This window comes from Micropterus salmoides, unplaced genomic scaffold (genome assembly GCF_014851395.1).
Source record: "Micropterus salmoides isolate LMB-PRFRI ecotype aquatic unplaced genomic scaffold, ASM1485139v1 Ms_hic_scaffold_2, whole genome shotgun sequence".
Lineage (NCBI taxonomy): Eukaryota > Metazoa > Chordata > Actinopteri > Centrarchiformes > Centrarchidae > Micropterus > Micropterus salmoides.
In genome coordinates this window covers 41,950,501-41,973,119 of record NW_024041150.1, presented here as the reverse complement: position 1 = coordinate 41,973,119, position 22,619 = coordinate 41,950,501, and the positions used below count along the sequence as shown (strand labels likewise).

The following is a 22,619-nucleotide window of genomic DNA, read 5'->3' as shown; positions in this document are numbered from 1 at the left end:
ATGTTTCTTATATCGGGCATCTCTTTATTCATATTTCAAGCAGCTATTCCAATTGTTGTGACAGAGGTTACTCCTTCAAAAGTAAGCAGGTCACCGGCTCCGGTAAATTTATGTTAAAGTTAGCTAAAATTGGCTGTGCCTCCTCAGGAAAGTGGACCAGTGCACCTGACAACACACACACACAAAATGAAAATTCTAATGCAAACTAACACATCAACATTTATTTATTGTGTAAAATGTTAATGATGGGTGGGGAAATGAAGACAATGAAGATAACAGTTTCTTCAAAGTAAATTTTTTAAGAGCAAAACACTGTGTAAAGGGCAATTGCAATAAAAGACAACTTAATTTTGAGGCTTAATACTGAGCTATTTCAACATTTGCAACTTGCAAACATAAATAAAACTGTTAAAGCTATTAAAAACAATCAACATGTAGTAAGAAACACAACAAGAAAGTTGAATGACCACATTTAGTTTGTAGATACTGCACTTTGCCTTTGCAATGTTGTTTTAGTTGGTTAAGGTCATGTGGAGTGCAGTATATACTTTTGAGGGTCAAAGGGCACATCAGTGCTCCTGGTTTTTATCTATAAAAATGTCTTCTTAAGAAGGTATTACATGAATGCGTTACCACCGATCTAAACACAACATGTTTGACTGGGTAATCTCAAAACTTTAAAGGCATTTTTCACTGTTTGCATAGTTACTGCACATAGACTTTGTAGGGCAGTATAGTGGAAATGTTTTATTTATGTAAAGGGAAACACAAAATTCAGGTGGCAAAAACATAACATAATGCAATAAGGCTCTCAGGCATTCTGTGTTTCTTTCAGATCCGTTTCTCCTGCAGATGAACTTCTCTTATGTAATATCCCTGCTGAGTCAGCACACATGCAGGCATGATAAGTCTTCTCTCCTCTTTTGTGTCTTTGTTCGGAGAAGTGACCTCTTTAAGTGTTCATGTGTCACCTTTTTACCTCAATGAGAAATTAATTAATTTTAATACAGTTATAAAGTCCAGGGGCCGTATTACAGAAATTTGGTATTTACAATTTGGTATGAAGCAAATCCTAACTAACTTTAGGAATCCTCAACACATTCTCATTTCAATGCATCATAACTGATGCTTTCAGACAGCGTGACAAAGCGTAAGGATTTTACGCTAAAGGTACCCTTCAGTGTCCGTATGAAACACCCCCCTTTCCTACATTGCAGCAACACAAGGGAGCCAAACCTACTACATTTATTCATTTAGCTGACGCTTTTATCCAAAGCGACTTATAATTACTATACAACTAGGCAACTGGGGGTTAAGTGTCTGGCCCACAATGGTGGATGTCTCACAGTGGGAATCGAACCCAGGTCTCCCACACCAAAGCCATCACCACCCCATACTATAGGTAGGGTTAGCCTCCCTTGCCTTCCTGCTAACCCGCAGCTGTGGGGTTAGCCGGTCGACATGCATAAATTCAGTGACTTAGGTTTAGGTACTAACATTTCTGATGTTTGTGGTAAGGATAGGGGCTTCGGGGGGCTGTCAACACCTTTATCACGAACGTAGCTAGCTAGTTATTTGTACTAAATAACTACGCTTTGTCACTCTTTCTCAAATTGTCGGTATATGACGCCCTGAGATAGCCACATTTCTCATCTCACCGAGCTAAGCGGCTTTTAATTGCTGTTTTTAGGTAGTTTTATTAATGAAACATACACTGAAAATGGAGCAGAAACAACAACTATTATTGAACTTCAAGTCAGATGACTTAGAGGTGTTTGTAACCTCTGTGGAGAAATCCAAATCCACATAACGCTTAACTCTGGAGATTAAAGACAGAGAGTGGGCTAAAGTAGCGGACACAGTCTCCGCCACATATCCGGCATCCAGCTGAGCGTTGATGCTGTTAAAAAGAAAATTAAGTCCATTTACAGTGAAATGAAGACACAGGCAACTGTTGTGTCCAAAGAGCAGATGAAACCGCTGCTGGCTCCTCCTGTGCTCCCTCACTGACTAAGAAGGCTACTCTTCTCGGGAAAGTTAATAATGAAGGTAAAGCTTTACATTATGTTTTAATAATGTGATATTATGTAGCGTTACATCGCCTTTCTACTAATGAGTGTTTCGTCACCAAACACATCGGTAGAATCAATTATGTTCCGCCTGTTGACATTTTGTTGATTTTGTAAAAGCAATAAAATTGCGACCATGTGGATTAAACGAGTTAGCAAACACTAACTGGTGGAAAAGTAAAAGTTAGGACAGCTCAACAGTTCTCCTAAATTTAGTAGAGTTTATTTAAGATTTTACAAAGTTAGGATGCTTCTGTAATACACTTTTCTTATCTAAAGTTAGAAAGGACTTAGGACTGATTAATCTGTAATGGCCTTTTTCCTAAATCGCTTCCTAACCCTTATTACCATGGTTACCAAGCAGTTAGGATAGGATCTGCCGGTTAGGAAGTTTCTGTAATACGGCCCCAGGACTTTAATTGCTCCTGTGTTTCAGCAGGGTTTCTGCTCATGTTCAAAAGTTTCTACACATTCAGAAAGGAGTCTCTTAGCAATTGGGAAAGAGACAGCAGCGACATAGAGCTACCGGTCAGAGGAAAAACTGCAGTCCAACTGTTTATATGTCTGAATAACTGGAGACTACAGGAAATACTAACACATGTACATTTGACTCCATACAACATATTCTATTATGACATTATTTTCTAAATCTCAGATTAGGCTACTATTATTTTGTTCTGAAAGTGGCCCGAATACTCCATCATAGTTGATAGACTTGATACTGCCTTTTATTCTCGGCTGACTGTTACCTATTTGTGTACCAAATACATTAAGTAGACATCTGTCTGACAGACATCTGTGTCTATATTTGAATTTTTTGATCAAATTGACAATTCAGTAGTCACTGGATGTTGGTGGGGACATGTCCCTACCTAATTCTATGCCCTTGCTTGGAGTTAAACACAAAGCAGAAGACCTGGCTACATGTGTCTTACTTAATATAGTGTATACTTATTTACTTACTAATATTTTGTTTTCTGAGACCTGTTTATTGACTCATTATTATTATTAATGGCTCTTGTACCAATCAATACTTTTCTTCATAATCCTTGTGTCATTATGGTAACTACAGCCTACCAGACCTTTATAAGAAGCAGCACTTAAAATGTGTATACAAAGACGTATTTCCACTTCTCTGGTAGCCGCTGCATCATGCGGTGCAGTCCTGGTTTCTGAATTACATTTATATACCAGCAGTTTTAGCTTTGGCTCCAGTCTGCAACACTGTGGCATCAAAACTGCATTCAGTGTTTTATTGTATTTGTAAAGTGACGCCAAACACATCCTAAACACTAACTTTTCAGGGAGTGAAAAACTTTTCAGCTGTGACAGAAGAAGTTTTCTCACCTTGGTTTGTTGTGCAGCTCAGCAGTGAGGTCAGAACTAAAGAGAAAACACACTCAGGTTAGTTTGAGGTTTTACATGCAACAAGACATCCGTACTTTCGACAAAACAGAACAGCCTGTTTGTAGAGCACAGAAAAACAGCCAAATGTTGATCTTAGATATGGAAATAACAAATTAGGTTTATTTAAGGACACAGAAAAGCAGAGGGGCTGTTCAAGTGCAGAAGAGACATGCAGGTACCAAAGGGTTAAACAAAAACTAAAAACAAGCTCTGTAGATACTTTGATTGCAGCGTGTTTTAATCTTTGTGTTTGTTTGATATTCAATCAAGGCAAATGTGTATACATGCACCACTTTGAGCTTTAAAATATGAGTCACAAAGGTGCTGTCTAAAAGGAGACCTATTATAATGCATTTCCAGCCATATATTGGGGTTCCGTGACTCTCTGATGGTAGTGTTGCATGGTTCAAACTTTAAAAAAATATACTTTATATCTCACACTGGCCTTCATGCAGGCCCTCATTTCACACTACTGCGTGCATGTCGCCATTTACTTTGCAACAACTCTCAGTCTGTCACAGTCGCTTTAAACTCCCGTGTTACACTCCCGTGTTACATTCAAAAAATCTGGTGTGGTTCTTGGTCTGTCTTTATTCCTTCGCCAAATCTTCTGTAACTATAGAATAGACCATCTGCTTCATGTTTACACACATGCCCAGTGTACGTGAGCGCTCACTAGATGTGCGTTTTGTTTTTAAATGGACAGGGATCAGTTCCCCCCAAAAAAGCCCTCTGTCTTGATTGGCCAAAACCCTACAGTATGCCCTGAGGAAGTGGAAGAAGCTAGATCGAAGGTGTTTGTATTCTCGCTCCTCTGTACAGTTTTTTATTTCTCAAACAACAATATAGGCACATTTTCATATCCATCCTTATTCCTTATATGTTTAAGTAAGAATCTGATTGGGAAAATAATGTTCCGCAGCAAAAAATTCTGCAGTCCCAAGGGTTACAGCAGGACGCCTCTGCTTGGTGCAGCTAGCTCATGTTCACATCACAGTTAGCTCTCTAAATAACTTGCTAGATTGCATCCACTGAAACTGGATCACAAGCCATTAGGTTTGATTAACAATATAAAACAAACAAGCCTAATTTTCCTTTGCTACTGAAAAAGCACTTTCTTGGCCACATGTTGAACAACTTCAACTTCAAAAGAGCCAGACTGAGCACAGTAGTTGCGAGAGTAGAAAAAAAGTTTAAACTGGAGCGTTCAGAAGAAAGGGATTCTTTTACAATGTTTACCTCATTATTTGAAGCTTTAGTTAAACGTGAACATCTGACACTGAAGATATAACAGAAAATGCAGAAAAGCATTTTTGGTCTCCTTTAAGACATATCAGATTTACCTGAATGTTTAACTGATGGATTAAATGAAATCCCACGTTGGCCATTTCAAGTCATTAATTTTCTTTATTTCTTTATAACCATAAAAACATGGAGGACATAATATAACATCTGAAATCCTCCTCCTGCTGGCTTGATATTCTGCCAACAGGTTTATTTAAATTTAAAAAGGTTTCTGATTGCATGGCCTCAGATCTACTACAAATTGTCAACATGTTTCTAATCAAACCTGCAGTCATCAAGTCACTCTTAAAAAAGAACAATCTTGACTCATCACTAATGAGCACTTATAAGCCTATATCAAACCTCCCATATTGAAGTAAAATCATTGAAAAAGCTGTTTTTCAACAGCTTAGTGCTTTCTTGGCACTAGATAACTGTTTTGATGTTTTCCAGTCAGGATTTCGACCACACCACAGCACTTAGACAACCCGTGTTAAGGTCTTCATTAGCAGTGGCAAAATTTCAGTCTTTATATTATTGGAATTCAGTGCTGCTTTCGAAATGGTCAACCACAACATATGACCAGAGCGACTGGAAAACTGACTTTCTGGCACAGAAACTACTACCGACAGACAACTTTGCACTTATAGCTAATCACACATCTGAGCTAACAAAAATGACCTGTGGAGTTCCCCAAGGCTCCATTCTGGGGCCTCTTCTGATTAACATCTACATGCTTCCACTGGCTCTGATTATGAAAAACAATAAAATATGTTACCATAATTATGCAGATGACGCACAAATTTACATAGATCCTAAACAGCCACTGGGTAACTGTAATGAACAAATCAACAATTGAATGTGCCAGAAAATTGGAAAATCATTGTTTTTGGAAAGATATTGTTTTTGACGCCAAGGAAGAATGATTGAAAGTCAGTGCTCAGCTTCAATCTGTAATGTTAAGAACCACAAATCAAGCCAGAAATCTTGGCGTAGTCATGGACTCAGACCTGAATTTTAGCAGCCACATTAAGACTTACTTAAGAATTACAAAGTCAGCCTACTATCATCTGAAAAATAGGATTGAAGGATTAAAGGACTCATGTCTCAGAAGGACATGGAAAAACATGTCCATGGATTTATCGACTCGACTACTGTAACTGTGTCTTTACAGGGCTCCCTAAAATTTCGATCAGACAGGTGCAGCTGAATCAGAACGATGCTGTTCGAGTCCTCACTAAAACCAAAAAAGCGGACCACATCACTCCAGTTCTGAGGTCTTTACACTGGCTTCCTGTCTTACAGAGAATTGATTTCAAAATACTGCTGTTGGTTTATAAAGCACTGAATGGCTTCAGCTACATCCAGACCTCTCAGGTCAGACCTCTCAGGTCGTCTGGGACAGGTCTGTTTTCTGTCCCCGGAGTCAAAACTAAACATACAGAAGCAGGAAATGCTTTGGAAATTTTTTGTTTCCCTTTGTTGCTTTTATGTTTTATGTAAAGCACATTGAATTGCCTTACACACAGATGGTGCAATCCAATGCTGTTCACTAGCTAGCTACATTGAGCGAGGTGCAAGCTAAGGTTGAAACTAGTGGTGAGGTGGGTATATTCCATTTTTTGTTTCAATTTAAAAGTATTAAGCACTCAAATTTGCAAAATCCAATGTTAGAGAGATACAGACATGGGCCTATGGAATGGAGCAGCGGCCCCTCAAAAGTTCTGTGCAGGTCTCACTGCTATCTACGGTATAACTGTGTTCATTGACTGTCTAATAAAGAACATATTACTTCTACGTCTACCATAAAATAACATGTGACAACAGAAATAATAAATGCAAATTTATTTGTAGGTATAATCATATCTCGTATCTCTATGAATAAATACCACTGAATGTCTATATTTCCATAATAAACTGTAGCATTGAAGGCAACAAGCAGTAAGTGGGTAGAACAGAGTTCACGCACCCAATTATAAACCTAAAAAATAGAAATAAATGAAATGAATAGTACTACTATTTATTATTAACTTGATTGACTAACAGATACCCTTCGTTAATGTGTGTTTTGAGATTGTTATCTAATTAGAGTATAATTTACATTACATTTATTCATTTATCTGATGCTTTTATCCAAAGTGACTTACAATTGCTATACATGTCAGAGGTCGTATGCCTCCGGAGCAACTAGAGGGTAAGTGTCTTGCTCAAGGACAAATTGGTGGATGTGTCACATAGGGGAATTGAACCTGGGTCTCTCACATCAAAGGGATTTGTCTTATCCACTGCACCACTACCACCCTAATTTGGTATAATAGTGTATAAATATAGAAATCTTGAGTCTATCACGGTACGATATGCGGATAAGATTATTGTGTTGTGAAATAAAGTGCTGCCATTTTGGTTTAATTTCCAAATATGTTCCCTTCTGTAGCACTTGTGTATTTTAAATACTAGCGCTGCACAATACGGTTCAATTTATTTGATATATATCATTTGATTATGATTTGTGATATGACTCTCACTTAAACCAAAATTAAATCATGATGATGTGATTTGTTTAGGTCTGAGCCAAACAAACATATTTTTTACATCTTGGAAACAAGATTTGTAGGTCTGGGTATCACTGCAGCATAACAGAACTTCATCAGAATTCTGTTTTGTCACAAATTTTACCTTCATCAACAAAATCGCTGCTTCTGTGATTTGCACTTGGCCATACTGACATTTTGATAATATTTCGATTAATTGTGCAGACCTAATAAATATGAATTTAAAACTTTTGTGTTATTTTCTTCTGTTTTCCTCTTCTTCTATTTTTAAGCAAAACTAGTATATATGATATACTTTAAGAATAACTACACATCGTTAACAATTGAAATTGAACACCTGCTGTAATTAATGTCATATTGCTCTTTGCTGCCGTCGCTACTTTGTACAGGTCTGTTGACACTGTCTTTGTTTTCATGCTATTTACTCTGTAACCCGTTGCTGCTCTCAAAAACACAGAAATGTTTTGGAAGTACTCTTTGAGACTATGTGGAGACAAACATTCACAAATCAAGTAGATTTTAACTTACCTAGCAGGCACGGTAAAGACAATCCCTCCATTTTAAATCGTGGTCATCTGAGATCAGCACAATAACGTTTACCAGTCACACCAAGTAAAACCCACCTCCTGCCTCTTTGTGTATTACTGGTACTGTTGTGGTTTTCACTCACGCAGTTGGCAGGAAATAAGCTTTAAGTTTAGTCTCAAAGAGTCTCAAAGTGAATAACTGACAGGTGGTGCACAACTGACATTAGAATCTAACAGCCAGATCCCATTGAAGTAGGGTTCACCTGGACAGGGAACTATTTTATCACAACCACAAGGCTGACACATACTGTGAGACCAATCATACACTTTGGCAATTTAGAGTCTCTAATAAACCTGTATGAATTTGGACTGTGAGAGGACACACACGAGGGATGACACAACAGTAAGGCTTGGCAGATAGTCCTGTCTTGACACATAAAACTGTCTGGACTATTGGCTAGTGAAAATTCTGAGTATCTGTTTAACAATTACCTCAGTAGGAAAGTCTACTGTTTTCAGTTTCCACTGTTATTTGTTGTCAAGCCCCTTTTACAATTGTGTAAGTTTTGTCCTGGCACACTTACTTGATGACGTGCTACAGGACACGCCTACTACATGATATGCCCTCGATTCAATCAAACTTTGGTTAGGTTTAGTCACCAAAGTGCGTCCTGCTTATAGTTCTCTGAGAGGCCATTTAGTATGAAAACATTCAAAAATATAGACACAAGCCACCAACTTCACGCAAGCGGGATAAAGTTTAATTATGTGTGTGTATCTGAGTGTAATTTTAGTGTATCCCAAAGTTGTATCATTGTAAAAAATAATTTTGTGTCAAATATTCCAGGTCAAAATACATATATTATGAGTCTGTCGTAAGGTCAGCAAATCATCTTATTTTGTAGGTCATAAAGTGAAGTATTGTAGGTTTCATGTGAATTAGCAGACAAAGAGATGAAGTTTATGAAATATCTGAAGGTGATGAGCAAATATTTAATGTAACATGTGCAATAAATACTCTCCCCCGTAGTGTTAGGGATGTTGAGCTAATTATTGTTCCTAAATCTGTGAACACATGATAAATTATGCATATAGTTGCTTAGATACACAATCTGTCACTGTGAGGAACATCCCTCGCACACACATCCAGGTTTTATCACATTCAGGGATGTATCAGGGGATGGGGCAGGGGATAAGACACATTCCTTTGGTGTGAGAGACTGGGGTTTGGGACTGTCAGACACGAATGTGTCCCTGAGCAAAACACTTAACCCCTAGTTGCTCCGGAGACGTGTGACCTCTGACATACTTAGCAATTGTAAATAGCTTTGGATAAAAGCGTCAAATAAAGGTCAGTGTGATGTGAAAACAACCAAAAAAACAGCGCCCACCTGGCTTGGCAAGAGTTCAGTTGTCTAGCGGAGAGAATGTTATCCAAATTCTTGTAGTCCGTCCAAACTACAAAGGGCTGATATGCTCCCTCCAGCTATTACTGCCATGCCAGGATTAGGGCTTCAGTGAATCGTTTCCTTAACTCACTGATTTCTTTCCTGGCCTCAGGTGATCAGTGGAATAACTTGGAAGTCATGGTGAACATGATCTGCTGGATCACTGGAAAAGATCAATATTGTCAAGGTAAACACAACGATCCAACATGTGACCATGCCCTTAACTCTTTGATGCTTGAATTTTTTTTACAATAAAATTTTTTTTAAATTATTTGTGGTTTCTATAGAACATAAAAAGAAATAAATTCAGATATGATGTAGGTATGATGCAAATTAGCGACAACAGGCATAAACAAGAAACCAGGGCCTGCAAAAGGTTCCTAGGTATGTATCGAATATGCACAAACAGGCATCGGGGGAATCCATGTGTTATCTTGGCTTGCTGTCTGAAAGGAAGAGGTGTGATGCGAATTTGCGACAATCAGCGTCATGGGGTTAAACACTTCCGGGGCATTGGTGAGTCCAATGGCATGAACAAATTCTTGAAATGGCCTAAAGGAGTGTTAAAGGCCGTCTTCTATTCATTACCCTCCTTGATCCGGACCAAGTGATTGGCATTGCACAGGTCGAGCTTGGAGAACAGAGTGGTGCCCTGGAGAGAGTTACAGGCAAAGGTCATGAGAGGTAAGATACTTGTCACCTAAAGTCAGTGTGTGGTGTGAGTGTGCGGTCCTTTCCCATGAAGAAAATTAGAATTAGAAAGCCTTTATTGTTTGTGTACAAAAAAGAATATTGCACTTAATAATATTGCACTTGAGAAAATGCACATAAAATGATTTTCCACTGGAAAGTAACAAACAAGATAAATAATTGAAAAGAAATTAGAGGTGCTCTGCTGGGTGGTTATTTATCTTTAAAATGCTCAGTAGAAACTGTGGTTAAGTGCTCTAAAAGTTTGTGGTATTTAGAGTTATGTTGGTCCAGAGAAAGAAACACTTCTTAAGTCTGTGTAACTCTTGATACACCCTTTGCCGGAAGATTGAAAAGGTGGTAACCAAGAAAGTAGGAATCCTTAGTTTTTTTCCTGGCCCTGCTGAGACCCCGGGAGGTTGGAGAAGTCTTCCTGTGAGGGCAGAGGGCAACCAATGACTTTTTGACTGTTTTTTGTAACACACTCTGCAGAGATCTCCTGTTCACCGCTGAGCAGCCTTCATACCAGACTGTGAAGCAGCAGCTTCTCCTTTAGATTGTTTCTGCTTAGCACTCTCAAAAAGTGCAGTCGCTTGTGCTGATGCTGGTGTTTAAAGCCAGGTTGTTAGTAGAACACCTCTCTGACAGCTTCTGTACCAAGTCTCTGTACACTGACGCATCTCTTCCTGTTATGATTCATATGATACATGTCCCCAGAAAATTTTGTGCATGTAGGTTGAACCTGGACGAGGGGCTAATTTTCTCCAATTTTCTAGGTGGTGCTAGTGAGTCATTTTGCCACGCCCATGCGCGAAACCCATAAAATACAAAATTTTTCACCACCTCTGACATGTGTGCAAAGTTTGGTGAGTTTTCAAGTATGTTTAGGCCCCCAAAACTGAGCTTACTTTGCAGAAAAATGAAAAAAGAAATCTTTACAATTTCAATAGGGACCTCGCACGGTTCGTGCTCAGGCCCTAATTAAAGCTGCAAGCAGCGTTGGGTGGGCCCTCGCACGTGTAGCGCGTCGGGGCGCAAGGCGGCCGCGTTGCATATTCTGGAGCTCTGCCGGTGTGGGCCGTGTTAGGCATGAGGCAATAAAGTCAACCTTAATGCCACAATGGAGGCACTCACCCGAGCTTTGTCAGCAGAAACGTTACTCCAGGGACAGGCGGGCCTGGCCCAACTGCATGGGCTCAGATGACAAGTTAGCATGCTCCTTCCGCCACTCCCGCAGGCGGTTGTCGAGCACAATGGACAAGGAAATCAGTGAATTTAAACTGAAGCTAACTTGTCCTTTTTCCTTTCATTAAGCCCCTTTCTGAACATACCCTGAAGTGCTGCATTGTTCCAACCTGCGTCTTCAGGCAGTGTTCTAAACTCCACCAAGTAGTTGGCAACTGTAGAGGCTCCTTTCTGGAGTTCTAACAAACATCTAGATGCGTCACCACTGTGGTTGGGGTGGTCAAAACCTCATGAAGCATGGCCACAAACTGAACCAATGACAGGGTAGTAATAGGGATGTTTATGTTAACTGCTTCAGCGCAGGCTAGCGCTATCCCTCTTAGTAGCCCCAGAATGTAACGTACCTCAGCAGGATCAGAAGCAAAGGTCAGCGGGCGTTGGGTGAACACCATGGCTCATTGAAGCAAAAAAACACTACACAAAAAGCGTAGGATCCAGTAGGAACAGGTGGCTGGGAAGCAGGGTTAACTGGAGATGGCTGTGTAGAAGACACTAATTAGATTAATACGGTTATTTGGTCCGTGAGGCAATCAATCTGCTCATTGATACCTTGTCTGTAGTTCATGAGGGTCCGGATGGATTGATTGTGTTCCCAGCAGGATTTATTTTCAAGTGCACAGAGAAAAGCAGAACAGATTGCAAAAAGTTCACTAGATTTAAGCTCTGAGAGTTGGCCTGAGCAACAATACCACGGGTTGTAAACTAACGAACTGGCAAGGAGTGGCAGATGAACCAGGATATTTCACTGCATGGGTTGAATACTGAGGAGCCACAGGTGCGGGACGCTGCAGATGGTGATGAGCGAGGAGCCAGAACCAGACACGCCCACACACACGCACACAAACACAAAACTGACAGGGATAGCAGGGAAGGATACCTACAAAGCTCTTAATGGTCAGGCACCATCTTATCTTAAAGAGCTCATAGTACCTTACTGCCCCACCAGAGCACTGCGCTCCCAGAATGCAGGGTTACTTGTGGTTCCTAGAGTCTCCAAAAGTAGACTAGGAGCCAGAGCGTTCAGCTATCAAGCTCCTCTCCTGTGGAACCAGGTTCCAGTTTGGGTTCAGGAGGCAGACACCATCTCCACATTTAAGAGTAGGCTTAAGACTTTCCTCTTTGATAAAGCTTATAGTTAGGGCTGGCTCAGGTGAGTCCTGAACCATCCCTTAGTCATGCTGCTATAGGCCTAGAGTAGAGGGCACTGAGCTCCTCTCTCTTCCTACTAACTCGACTTCTTCCCTTTCCCGGTCTTGTCTCGTCACTCTCCTCTCTCCTTCTATCACTTTCTGCAGGTGTTTCTGCCTCTGGAGCTCTGGAGTCTGGAACAGGATTGTGTTTGTTCATGGTGGGAATTGTTGAGTTCCTGTAAATACTATCACAGATTACGGTCTTGACCTGCTCTATATGGCAAGCGCTATGAGATAACTATTGTTGTGAATAGGCGCCATTTAAATAAAATTGAATTGTTTTTCATTGAAATGATTATACATAACTTTAGGCTACATTATTATTACTGAGTTTTACCCAAGCCTGTATTATTAAGACAAAGGGTGACCAATACCGATCAATCACGAGACCAGTCTGCTGCTGCTGCTTTTCAAGTGCAAAGTAGAATCGTTAACATCTCCAAAATAACTTGAAGAGGTGGTATTATGCTCATTTTCAGATTCAAAATCCTATTTAGGGTTTTACCAGAATAGGTTTACATGGTTTAATTTTCATAAAACACCATATTTTTTGTCATACTGCATACGAAGATCATCTTTTCAGCCTGTGTTGAAGGCTTCACTTTAGCTGAGTGATGTGTCTAAATGATCTTTGTAGGGAGTTGCAAATGTGGGGTTCCTAGTTAAGGACTATTAGCCAATCAGAACCAGAGAAGGGCGGGCCAGTGAGAAGCTGGTAAACAGCTTTGTTCAGCTGTAGGCTATATGCCAACCAGCTTGGCAACATGGACTGGAGCAAGAGTTTCAAAGTGGTAAGTTATTAATCTGTAACAAAAGTTTCTTTCATCCATAAAGTTTTAACTGAGCTCTGTCTCTACATCAGACATCAAACAGTAACAACTTTCTGTCCATTGTCTGCCCGGAGGATAGCTAGTGTTTGGAAGGGAGAGGAGAGGTGTGTGCTGCAGCTCAGTGTTTTTCCACCTGTGTTTTTGAGGGCGTGTCAGACTAGTCGCTTGGGGAGCGTTATGAGGCGCATTTTCAAAGAGAAACGGCTGGACTACAAACGAGCTGTTTTCAAGCAGTTCTGTGCAGTGTTTTCTGTGGGAGATGGGAACTCCCTTTGGGCTGGACTTCGGGCTTTTTCACTTTGCAAATCTATTACATGCATAAAAAAGGTATATAACTCACTAAAGGAGAGGGGAAAAGCCAAAAAGCATAATACCACCTCTTTAAGCTAAAAGAAAACAATCTTCAGATTGCTGCATTATGATCCATGATATATTTAGATTTAGAATTATCACGTGCCACCTGGATTGTGTTTCCCTTTATTTAAATAAAGTCATTTCTATAAATTGCTGCAGAAAAAGTCTCATTATGCGATTAATGGTCAGAATCTTCTGACTCCCGATAATATATTTAAGCATTGAATATTTTGTCAAAATAATGTTAAAATATCATCTCTCTTGTTCTTGTGACCCCAATATTGTGCATTGTCACATCTCATGAATTAAATGTATCATCACACCCCTAATCTGAGCCATTATATCGCCACCTCTTCTCAACACAAAGTGATGCCCTTGATTGTGCACAACCTGTCAGTTATTCAATTTGAGACTTGTTGAGATTATTCATTAAGGTCATTTCCTGCCTAACTGCTTGAGAGAAACCCACAACATTACCAGTGAGAGAAAGGAGGTGGGTTTTACTTGGTGTGACGGGTGAACAGTAATGTGTTGATCTCAGACGACTAAGATTTAAAATGGAGGAATCATCTTTACCCTGGTTGCTAGGTAAGTAAAAATGTACTGAATGTGTGAATGTTTGTCTCCACGGTGTCTCAATGATTAGGTCTAAAACATTTTGGGTGTTTTTGAGAGAAGCAACAAGTTATATATATATTTGCTACGACAAAAGAGCAGGAATATCAGCAATCACTGATACAATACACGATAACACATGAATTGCAGCAAGTGTTCATTTTTGTTAACCATTCATAGTTTTTTAAATTATTACAATATATCATAAAATAGAACAAAACATGTAGAAAAGTTTTAAACAAAAATGTCTTTACTATACTGAAGTGCTACAAAAGAATAATTTGTTGGAAATTAAACACAAATAAATAAATGTGTGAAAATTACCAACCACTCAATTTGTCAATCATTCACATGAATTATTCATTTAATCCAACAGTTAGAAATTCGGTTTAATCCAGATGTGTCTTAATTACATGTTTATGGTGCATGTATGGGGGCACATTTGAACACTGAGTTTGTCTTTAAATAAATATATGTTATTTCCATATCTGATATCAATGTCTGGCTGTTTTTCTTTTTTGTAGAAAGTCTAGATGTCTTGTTGCATGTAAAACCTCAAACCAACCTGATTTCTCTTTAGTTCTGACCTCACTGCTGAGCTGCACAACAAATCAAGGTGAGAAAACTTCTTCTGTCACAGCTGAAAAGTTATTCACTTCCTGATAGAACAGTTAGTGTTTAGGACAGTGTTTGGGGAGGGAAACAGCCACTTTACAAGTACAATAAAACACTGAATGTAGCTTTGATACCACAGTGTTGCATGCTGGAGCCAAAGGTAAAACTGCTGCTATAAAAATGTAATTCAGAAACCAGGGCTGCACAGCATGATGCAGCAGCCATGAAAGACTGGGGGGGGGGAATTACTTGTAGCAAGATCTTCTGCTGTGTTGAACAGCAACGTTGAGAGTTAAATTTGAGCTCATATCTTAGTTTGATTCAGATTTCTTTTTTGAAACTCAGCATCTGAATCAAACAGAGATCAGTTCAGCAGTGAAGAAGTGACTGTGAGAAAGTAGGAATATTATGAATGTGGAGAAAATCATCTCTCTAACCACATCTTTCTGTCTCTTCCTCCAGCCTCTCTGACTGTGAGTCCCAGCAGCTCTCAGCTGTTTGAGGGAGAGTTTGTCTCTCTGAGCTGTGAGGAGGACGACAGCTCTGCTGGATGGACGCTGAGGAGGAACACAACCAGAGGAACCAGGACTCAGTGTGGAGCTGACTGCGGAAGATCAGCTGGTCCTTCCTGTAACATCACCTACATCCTCCCGGGGCACAGTGGAGTTTACTGGTGTGAGTCCAGAGAGGGAGCAACCAGTAACACCATCAGCATCACTGTCACTGGTAAGATCAGACTGTGGAGTTAGTGTTGATGAAGCTGTGTGTAAATGATGAAATGCTGTAGTTTGTCTCTGTGTTGAGGTGGACCAGTGATCCTGCAGAGTCCTGTCCTCCCTGTGATGGAGGGACATGATGTCACTCTGCACTGTAAAACAGAGACCCCTCCCTCCAACCTCCCAGCTGGTTTCTATAAAGATGGCTCCCTCATCAGGACTGAGCCTACAGGTCACATGACCATCCACCATGTTAACAAGTCTGATGAAGGCCTCTACAAGTGTAACATCAGCGGTCGTGGAGAGTCTCCATCCAGCTGGATCTCTGTCACAGGTGAGGAGGTTACCTTTGATTTCAGGACTTATTTCATCCAGAGATTCACCTGACCAGGTGGATTCTCTCTACAGGTAAACCTACAACCTCAGCTCTGCCCACCCCGACAACCCCGCCTCCTCCAACACCCCCTGCCTCAGCCCCCTTCCAGCTTGTGTTCAGATTGGTACACCACCTGGTGGTGTTCTGTCCGTACTGCATCTCCACTGTCCTCATGGTGTCTTTATATCGCCACAGGGCCGCAGGTAACACTGAATCATTCACTGAACTTTCAGTCAGTCAGTCTCACACTGTCACTGGTGTTGGCAATTGACAGTTGTTTCTAACAGATGAATTATCTTCAGCTATATGAATCTACATTTTCTTTCTAACCTGCTCTGACTACAGAGTGCAGTGCAGACCTGCCAGTCTCCATTTTGATAACCCCATCTACCCAGGCTGAGGAGGGATTGGATGAGGACTATGATGATGTCATCACTGCTGTCACCACAGAGCATCACTTCTGAGCTGATCCAGTGTATTCAGTGTGTTCTGGTTCTTAATGAAGCTAAAATGTTTGAGTCATCAGCAAACAGCAAAGGACCCAGAACACTTCCCTGCGGAACTCCTCATGTTCTAGTTTGACTTGTAGATGACGTTGAACTCAGGATCTCAGACTTAAGCAGCAGCGACAGTCTCACTTTAAACTCTTCTAATCTTAGACTGTAAGCAGCTGTGTGAGAGCAATTATCAGGATTAACTCTGCCACGTTTAGTGAAGCCTGATCACTCAGAGAAAGACAAGGTGAACTAGATTCATGATACAGACCCCTGGACAAATGGACAAAGCTGTTGCCATGTTTTTGGTCCAAATGAAAGCTGAAGGTTCTGGTTTGAGTTTTGTTTAGTTCAAATGTTTTTTAACCGGGCAACATCTTTAATTTTTTATTTACTACTTTTAAAATTTTTAATAAACCTCACACAATTGACAAAATCTCTGTCTCTGTGTCATGCTAAGTTACTTCGAAGTTACAGTTATACAGAGGATGTGCGTTTTCATGCACGTTTTCCATTTAAGAAAAGGGGAAGATGACCTTGACAGAATCTTTGGCATTAGTAGGTAGATGCTTATGTCAATGTGGTGCTGAACTTTAATGATTTCATGTGGGAGAAGGCCGACACATTCTCCCAACTCGTCACATATGGATGCTTGGTCAAGACCCCATAGTGTCACTTTTAACGAACGTGGTACCCCTTTAGCGTCATTTTTGGATTTGTAGGGACAATAAATATGCAAAACTAGTGGTTAACATTGTAAAACATCTCAGTTTGGTTAGGTTTAGGCAGGAAAAATTACTTGGTTAGGGTTAGGAAAATCTCAGTGTTATGGTTAAAAATGTAATATAAGGAGCTTTACTAAATACATTCAGTGTTAACATATTGTTTCACACAGTAAACAAACACCAGTCCCGTGGGCAAAAGTCCAGTTTCTGGTCCACCCGTCCACCTCAACAACCTCCATACTTGGACTTTTGCTTTATAACCAGACAACTCCAGAGCTAATGACATTCCCATCAGCCCCTTTTAGGACACCATGAGGACAGTGGGGGGATGAAGTATAAGGTCATTCTCAACACATAGGATTGGATCTTAAGGGGATGGAGGTTCGGTAGGTTTCGGGACAGCAGAGATGATTCATGATGTGGCAACAATTCTAACTTTGCAATCTGCCAAGAAACAAAAGTGAAATTTGTCAGCGTATACGAAATATGTAATCTTTATAACTCTTTCTCCTTAAGGCTGGCAGAGATTATAAATTCAATTCTGTGTCTTTCTGTTAGCATGTTGTTGAATGAATTATCCATTTTTTTCTGTGCATATAATTATAATTTCTTGTTCATTTTAGTGACACCACTACAAGTCCTCCATCAACCCACCTCTCCCCCGATTCATCCTTTCCCTTCATGCTGTGGTTTGTTGTTCTTTCTTTGTTCTATTTCTACTGGTTCTACTGGTGAAACAATGCATCCACGGGAAACGTCTCGGGTTACATATGTAACGCTGGTTCCCCGAGAAGAGGAACGAGACTGCGTCAGTTACGACACTATGGGAACGCCTCTAGATGTAGCAGGTCTGAACGTGCATGAAATCACTCCAATCCTATTGGTTTGTTGCTAGAACGGTAAGGTGTGACGGAATAACCGGAGTATAAAGCACACCTGTACACACTCATCATTAGCTTAAACTATGAAGCAGGTTCTTCAGGCAGGGAGAGAGGTGCGGCGGGCCGACGCAGTGTCTCGTCCCCTTCGAGGGAACTCGAACTGCGTCAGTTACGACACTATGGGAACGAGATATCCACTAAACCGTGCCGAAAACCCCGCCTGCCCCAGTGTGCAATAAAGTGGCACGACTAAGAGGAGAGCGCACGTGTGCCAGGTGCCGAAGACTGTAAAACCGAATGAATGTGTGCGGAGTGGCCCAGCCAGCCGCTAAACAAACATCCTGCAAAGAGGCCCCGGAAAGGAGGGCTCGAGAGGCCGCCATGCCTCTGGTAGAATGAACCCTCACAGCCACAGGTGAAGGCAAACCGCGCACCTGATAGGCCAGGGAAATAGTCTGAACAATCCAGTTGCTAATAGTATGTTTGGATGCAGGGAGCCCAGCCCTGGGAGACCTGAAACACACTAGCAGCTGGTCAGCCTTCCTCCAACGGGAGGACCTCAGAGTGTAAATACTCAGTGCTCTGACAGGGCAGAGCAGATGAAGTCTCCCAGGCATTTCATCCTCCACCTCATGTGATGGCGGAGGACGAAATGCCTGCAGCACTGTGGACCCTGCCGCACAAGAAGGTACTTTAGGGATGTATCCTGGACGAGGGTGCAGGATAGCCCTAATATTCCCCGGGGCAAACTCCAGGCTTTGTGGGGAAACCGAAAGCACTTGGAGATCCCCCACCCTCCTCAGAGAGGTGATAGCGAGGAGAAAGGCCATCTTGAGGGTCAAGTGCTTAGCCTCAGCTGACTCCAGGGGTTCGAAGGGGACCTCAGCCAACGCCCTGAGTACCACCGCCAGATCCCAAGTGGGAACCTTGGACCGAGTCGCAGGTCTCATCCTCCGGGCACCACGGAGGAAACGTACAACCAAGGGAAGTTTCCCCAAAGACCCCTCCCTCAGAGGGGCGTGGAAAGATGAATAGCTGCCACGTACACCTTGAGGGTGGAAGGGGAAAGACCAGCAGAGAACCGGTCCTGGAGGAACTCAAGTACCTGAACCACCGGGCAGGTAACAGGGTCCACCGACCTCTCCCTACACCAAGTGGAGAAAACACTCCACTTCAGGCCGTACATCCTCCGTGTGGACGGGGCCCTGGAGCTGAGGAGGGTCTCGACTGCTCTGGCTGTTAGACCCGCCTCTAGGTACTGTGCCCCCTCAGGGGCCAGACCCACAGTCGCCATACAGCGGGGCAAGGGTGAAGAACCCAGCCCCATCCTCGGAAAGGGCTTCGCAATGGCCGCAGGCAGCCCCCTCGAGAGCTGCCCGGGTGTGCTCCATCCCCAAACATGAGACACACATCTCATGAGAATCTCCATCCGTGATGTACCGAGGGTAAGGCCTTCTGTACTTCTGGTTGCCGGACATGCAACATACAGAGCGCCTGCTGAATAGAAAAAAGCTAATGATGAGTGTGTACAGGTGTGCTTTATACTCTTCTGGTTATTCTGTCACACCTTACCGTTCTAGCAACAAACCAATAGGATTGGAGTGATTTCATGCACGTTCAGACCTGCTACGCCTAGAGGCGTTCCCATAGTGTCGTAACCGATGCAGTTCGAGTTCCCTCGAAGGGGAACCTAAAGGTTAGACACAGACTCAGACAATAACAACAAAAAGAGACAAATTGTGTTTCACATTTTCTTCACAGCCATGTGCTGCAGTCACATTTTTCTTTCAAAAAAGTCAGATGTCCATCAGGATTCCTCATAAATTGCACTGCAAAATGTCAGGACTCTTATAATGTTATGTGTTTTACTGAAACAGTAGTATTGATTTGTCTATTCAATCTAAATAAGAAAGTATATGTAATACATTATTATATCCTGTTCAAAGTTGTACTAGTATTCTTTTTTATGTAGTGTTACATTTTCTTCATGATCACATTTATGTGACACCAACATTTTACATGTTTGTTAGTCTTTACATCTACATTTTGACAATTGCAATTTACTTTTACAAGGTCAGTACTTTTATTTTTTGTGTGACATCCTGACATGTTGCCATGGCAATTTGAGCTTGAGCTACATTGGTGTGATGTGCGGATCGGCTTGACACTTAACCCCTAGTTGCTCCAGAGGTGTGCAACCTCTGACATATAAAGGCATTGTAAGTCCCTTTGGATAAAAGCGTCAGCTAAATTATCCATCCATCCATCGTCAACCGTTTATCCTGTGTACAGGGTCACGGGGGGCTGGAGCCAATCCCAGCTGGCATTGGGCGAAAGGCGGGGTACACCCTGGACAGGTCGCCAGTCCATCGCAGGGCCACACATAGACAGACAACCACTTATGCTCACATTCACACCTAAGGGCAATTTAGAGACACCAATTAACCTAGTCTGCATGTCTTTGGATGGTGGGAGGAAGCCGGAGCACCCGTAGAGAACCCACGCGGACACAGGGAGAACATGCAAACTCCACTCCTTCACCGGTCCTTTTAACTTTCCAGGTGATTTCTTAATTGTGTTGATGAACGGTTTACTTTCATGATTAGAGAGGCTGCTGTCAGTCATTTTAAAGGTTTCCATCTCTGCAGAGGAAACAGAATTCTACTTTTATCTTCAGAAATGATTTAGATGCTGTGATGTGATCATGCATCCGTGTCACATATGGATGCATAATCAAATGGCTCCTTTACTCCAAACAGTTTCACTGTATGAACAGGACTGTGTGAGAGAACTTTTGGATGTAGAGAAGAACACATAACATTAATCAACATTTAATTAGATTAAATAAGATTCTGATTGATCCAGTCGGTGTGTCAATTTAAATATAATAAGTTATGCTTCTGTGCCCCGTACGCAAATGCTCACCGCATCTCTTTTAATGGGGAGACACTTCACCCTATTTCCCGAACCCGGAAATGCACAAAACGTTTTGCCCAAAGCTCTTCCCGTAAACAGTAGTGCTCTCAGTTATTGCACACACAAGGTTATCATGTGCTTATTGTGTTTGCATGTGCTTATTGTGTTTCCCCAGGTGGAATTGAGTCTTTCAAGTTGAAATGATGGTAGAGACATGTAATCAGCTGCGCCCGCGTGGTCTTCATTTAAGTTGATCGTCTTATCAATGTTTTTTATTTGAATGATTTTATTTATAGATACATACATATAATTACAGATGTCCAGACCTCGGTGACCTCATACAGCCATGCTTGTAACCACTCAATGTTGAAAGAAAGTGTGTAAGTACTTACCTACACAGTCGAGTCATGTGCTCAGTGTTGGGCAAGTTACTGCCAAAATGTAAGACATTATAGATTACTAGTTACTGTCATTTAGAGTTCTATCCCTGGATCAGATGGGTCCATCGATCCATCTGTTGCGGGGGGCTGGAGCCCCGGACAGGTCACCAATCCATCGCAGGGCCACACATAGACAAACAACCAGTCATCCTCACACCTAATGACAAATTAGGGTCACCATTTACCCTAGTCTGCATGTCTTTAGACGGTGGGAGGAAGCAGGAGATTTGTTTTGAAAAATGTTTCTCTTTTAATTCAGTTTCAGACTGTAGTCTGAATATGTGTTGCCCTGTGGTAAATCTGTTTACAGACACAAACAGTTCTGTGTGGTTGTGCGTCTGTCTCTTTTTTCCCACTCTGAACTTCAAACTATACATTTCTCTTGTTGACTCCAGTGAACTGTGTTGTGAAGCTGGTGGTTTCTCACTACAGTGTGGTCTGCTTTAGCTGATGTGTCTGTCAGTTTTGTGCCTTGGCTGAAATGTGTGAACTTGTTTTCCCAGAAGAGAGCAGCTTTGTGGTTGTCTAGTTTCAGATAAATACTTTCCATTTAAATTTGGTCTTTCACCTTTCACAGCAGTGGTGTGCAGATGAAAAAAATGTAAGACCTACTTAGGTTATATTTACAGCAGTAGTATTATTGAATGTGTTGCAGTACTAGTAGTAGTGCAAACAGTAGCATTACATTTACATTACATCGTTTAGCTGATGCTTTTATCGAAAGTGACTTACAATTGCTATATAAAGAGCATTGCCGATTCACAGGGGCCAAAGGGACGCCTCCCAGCGCTTTGTAGATGCAGTGGTGAAATAGTGCAATGCTTGTTCAAAATGTGCGTCTAACATTAATAACACTGAAACAACACAACAATGGCGATAATGGAGATAGATATTTAGTGCTTCTTCAGAACTTCATAAAATTCTTACAATTCAGTTTCAACACATTTGTTTCTATGAGATCAAGGAGAGGAGACACAATGTCTCAGACACGGAGCTGTCTAGTGGAGCCGAGTCCGGTGCTCCGAGCATGACCTCTGTCCTTCCCAGATTCCAGTTGCCAGTCTGGCCTACTCCTGCTACCATGAGATCAGTAGGATTATTTATGATAATAATAATAAAAATAATAACAATAGGACTAGTAATTATAATGGTGGCCAAGGGTGTCAAGCAAGTACATGGTAGAAGCAGGCGGCTTGCAACCCCAGATCCAGACTCCACAGCTCCAGAGCCATAAACACCTGCAGA

At 41.4% G+C, this 22,619-nt stretch overlaps 1 protein-coding gene across 1 annotated transcript; it reads left to right on the top strand.

The window, feature by feature from the left end:
* The first annotated feature begins 14,153 nt into the window (after positions 1-14,153).
* On the top strand, positions 14,154-16,824 carry LOC119911981 (Fc receptor-like protein 5). The gene is made up of 5 exons (XM_038730952.1): positions 14,154-14,184; positions 15,172-15,223; positions 15,302-15,552; positions 15,631-16,121; positions 16,264-16,824. The coding sequence occupies exons 1-4, from the start codon at positions 14,154-14,156 to the stop codon at positions 15,927-15,929; spliced, it is 633 nt and encodes a 210-aa protein (XP_038586880.1). The 3' UTR covers positions 15,930-16,121; positions 16,264-16,824.
* The last annotated feature ends 5,795 nt before the right edge of the window (positions 16,825-22,619 follow it).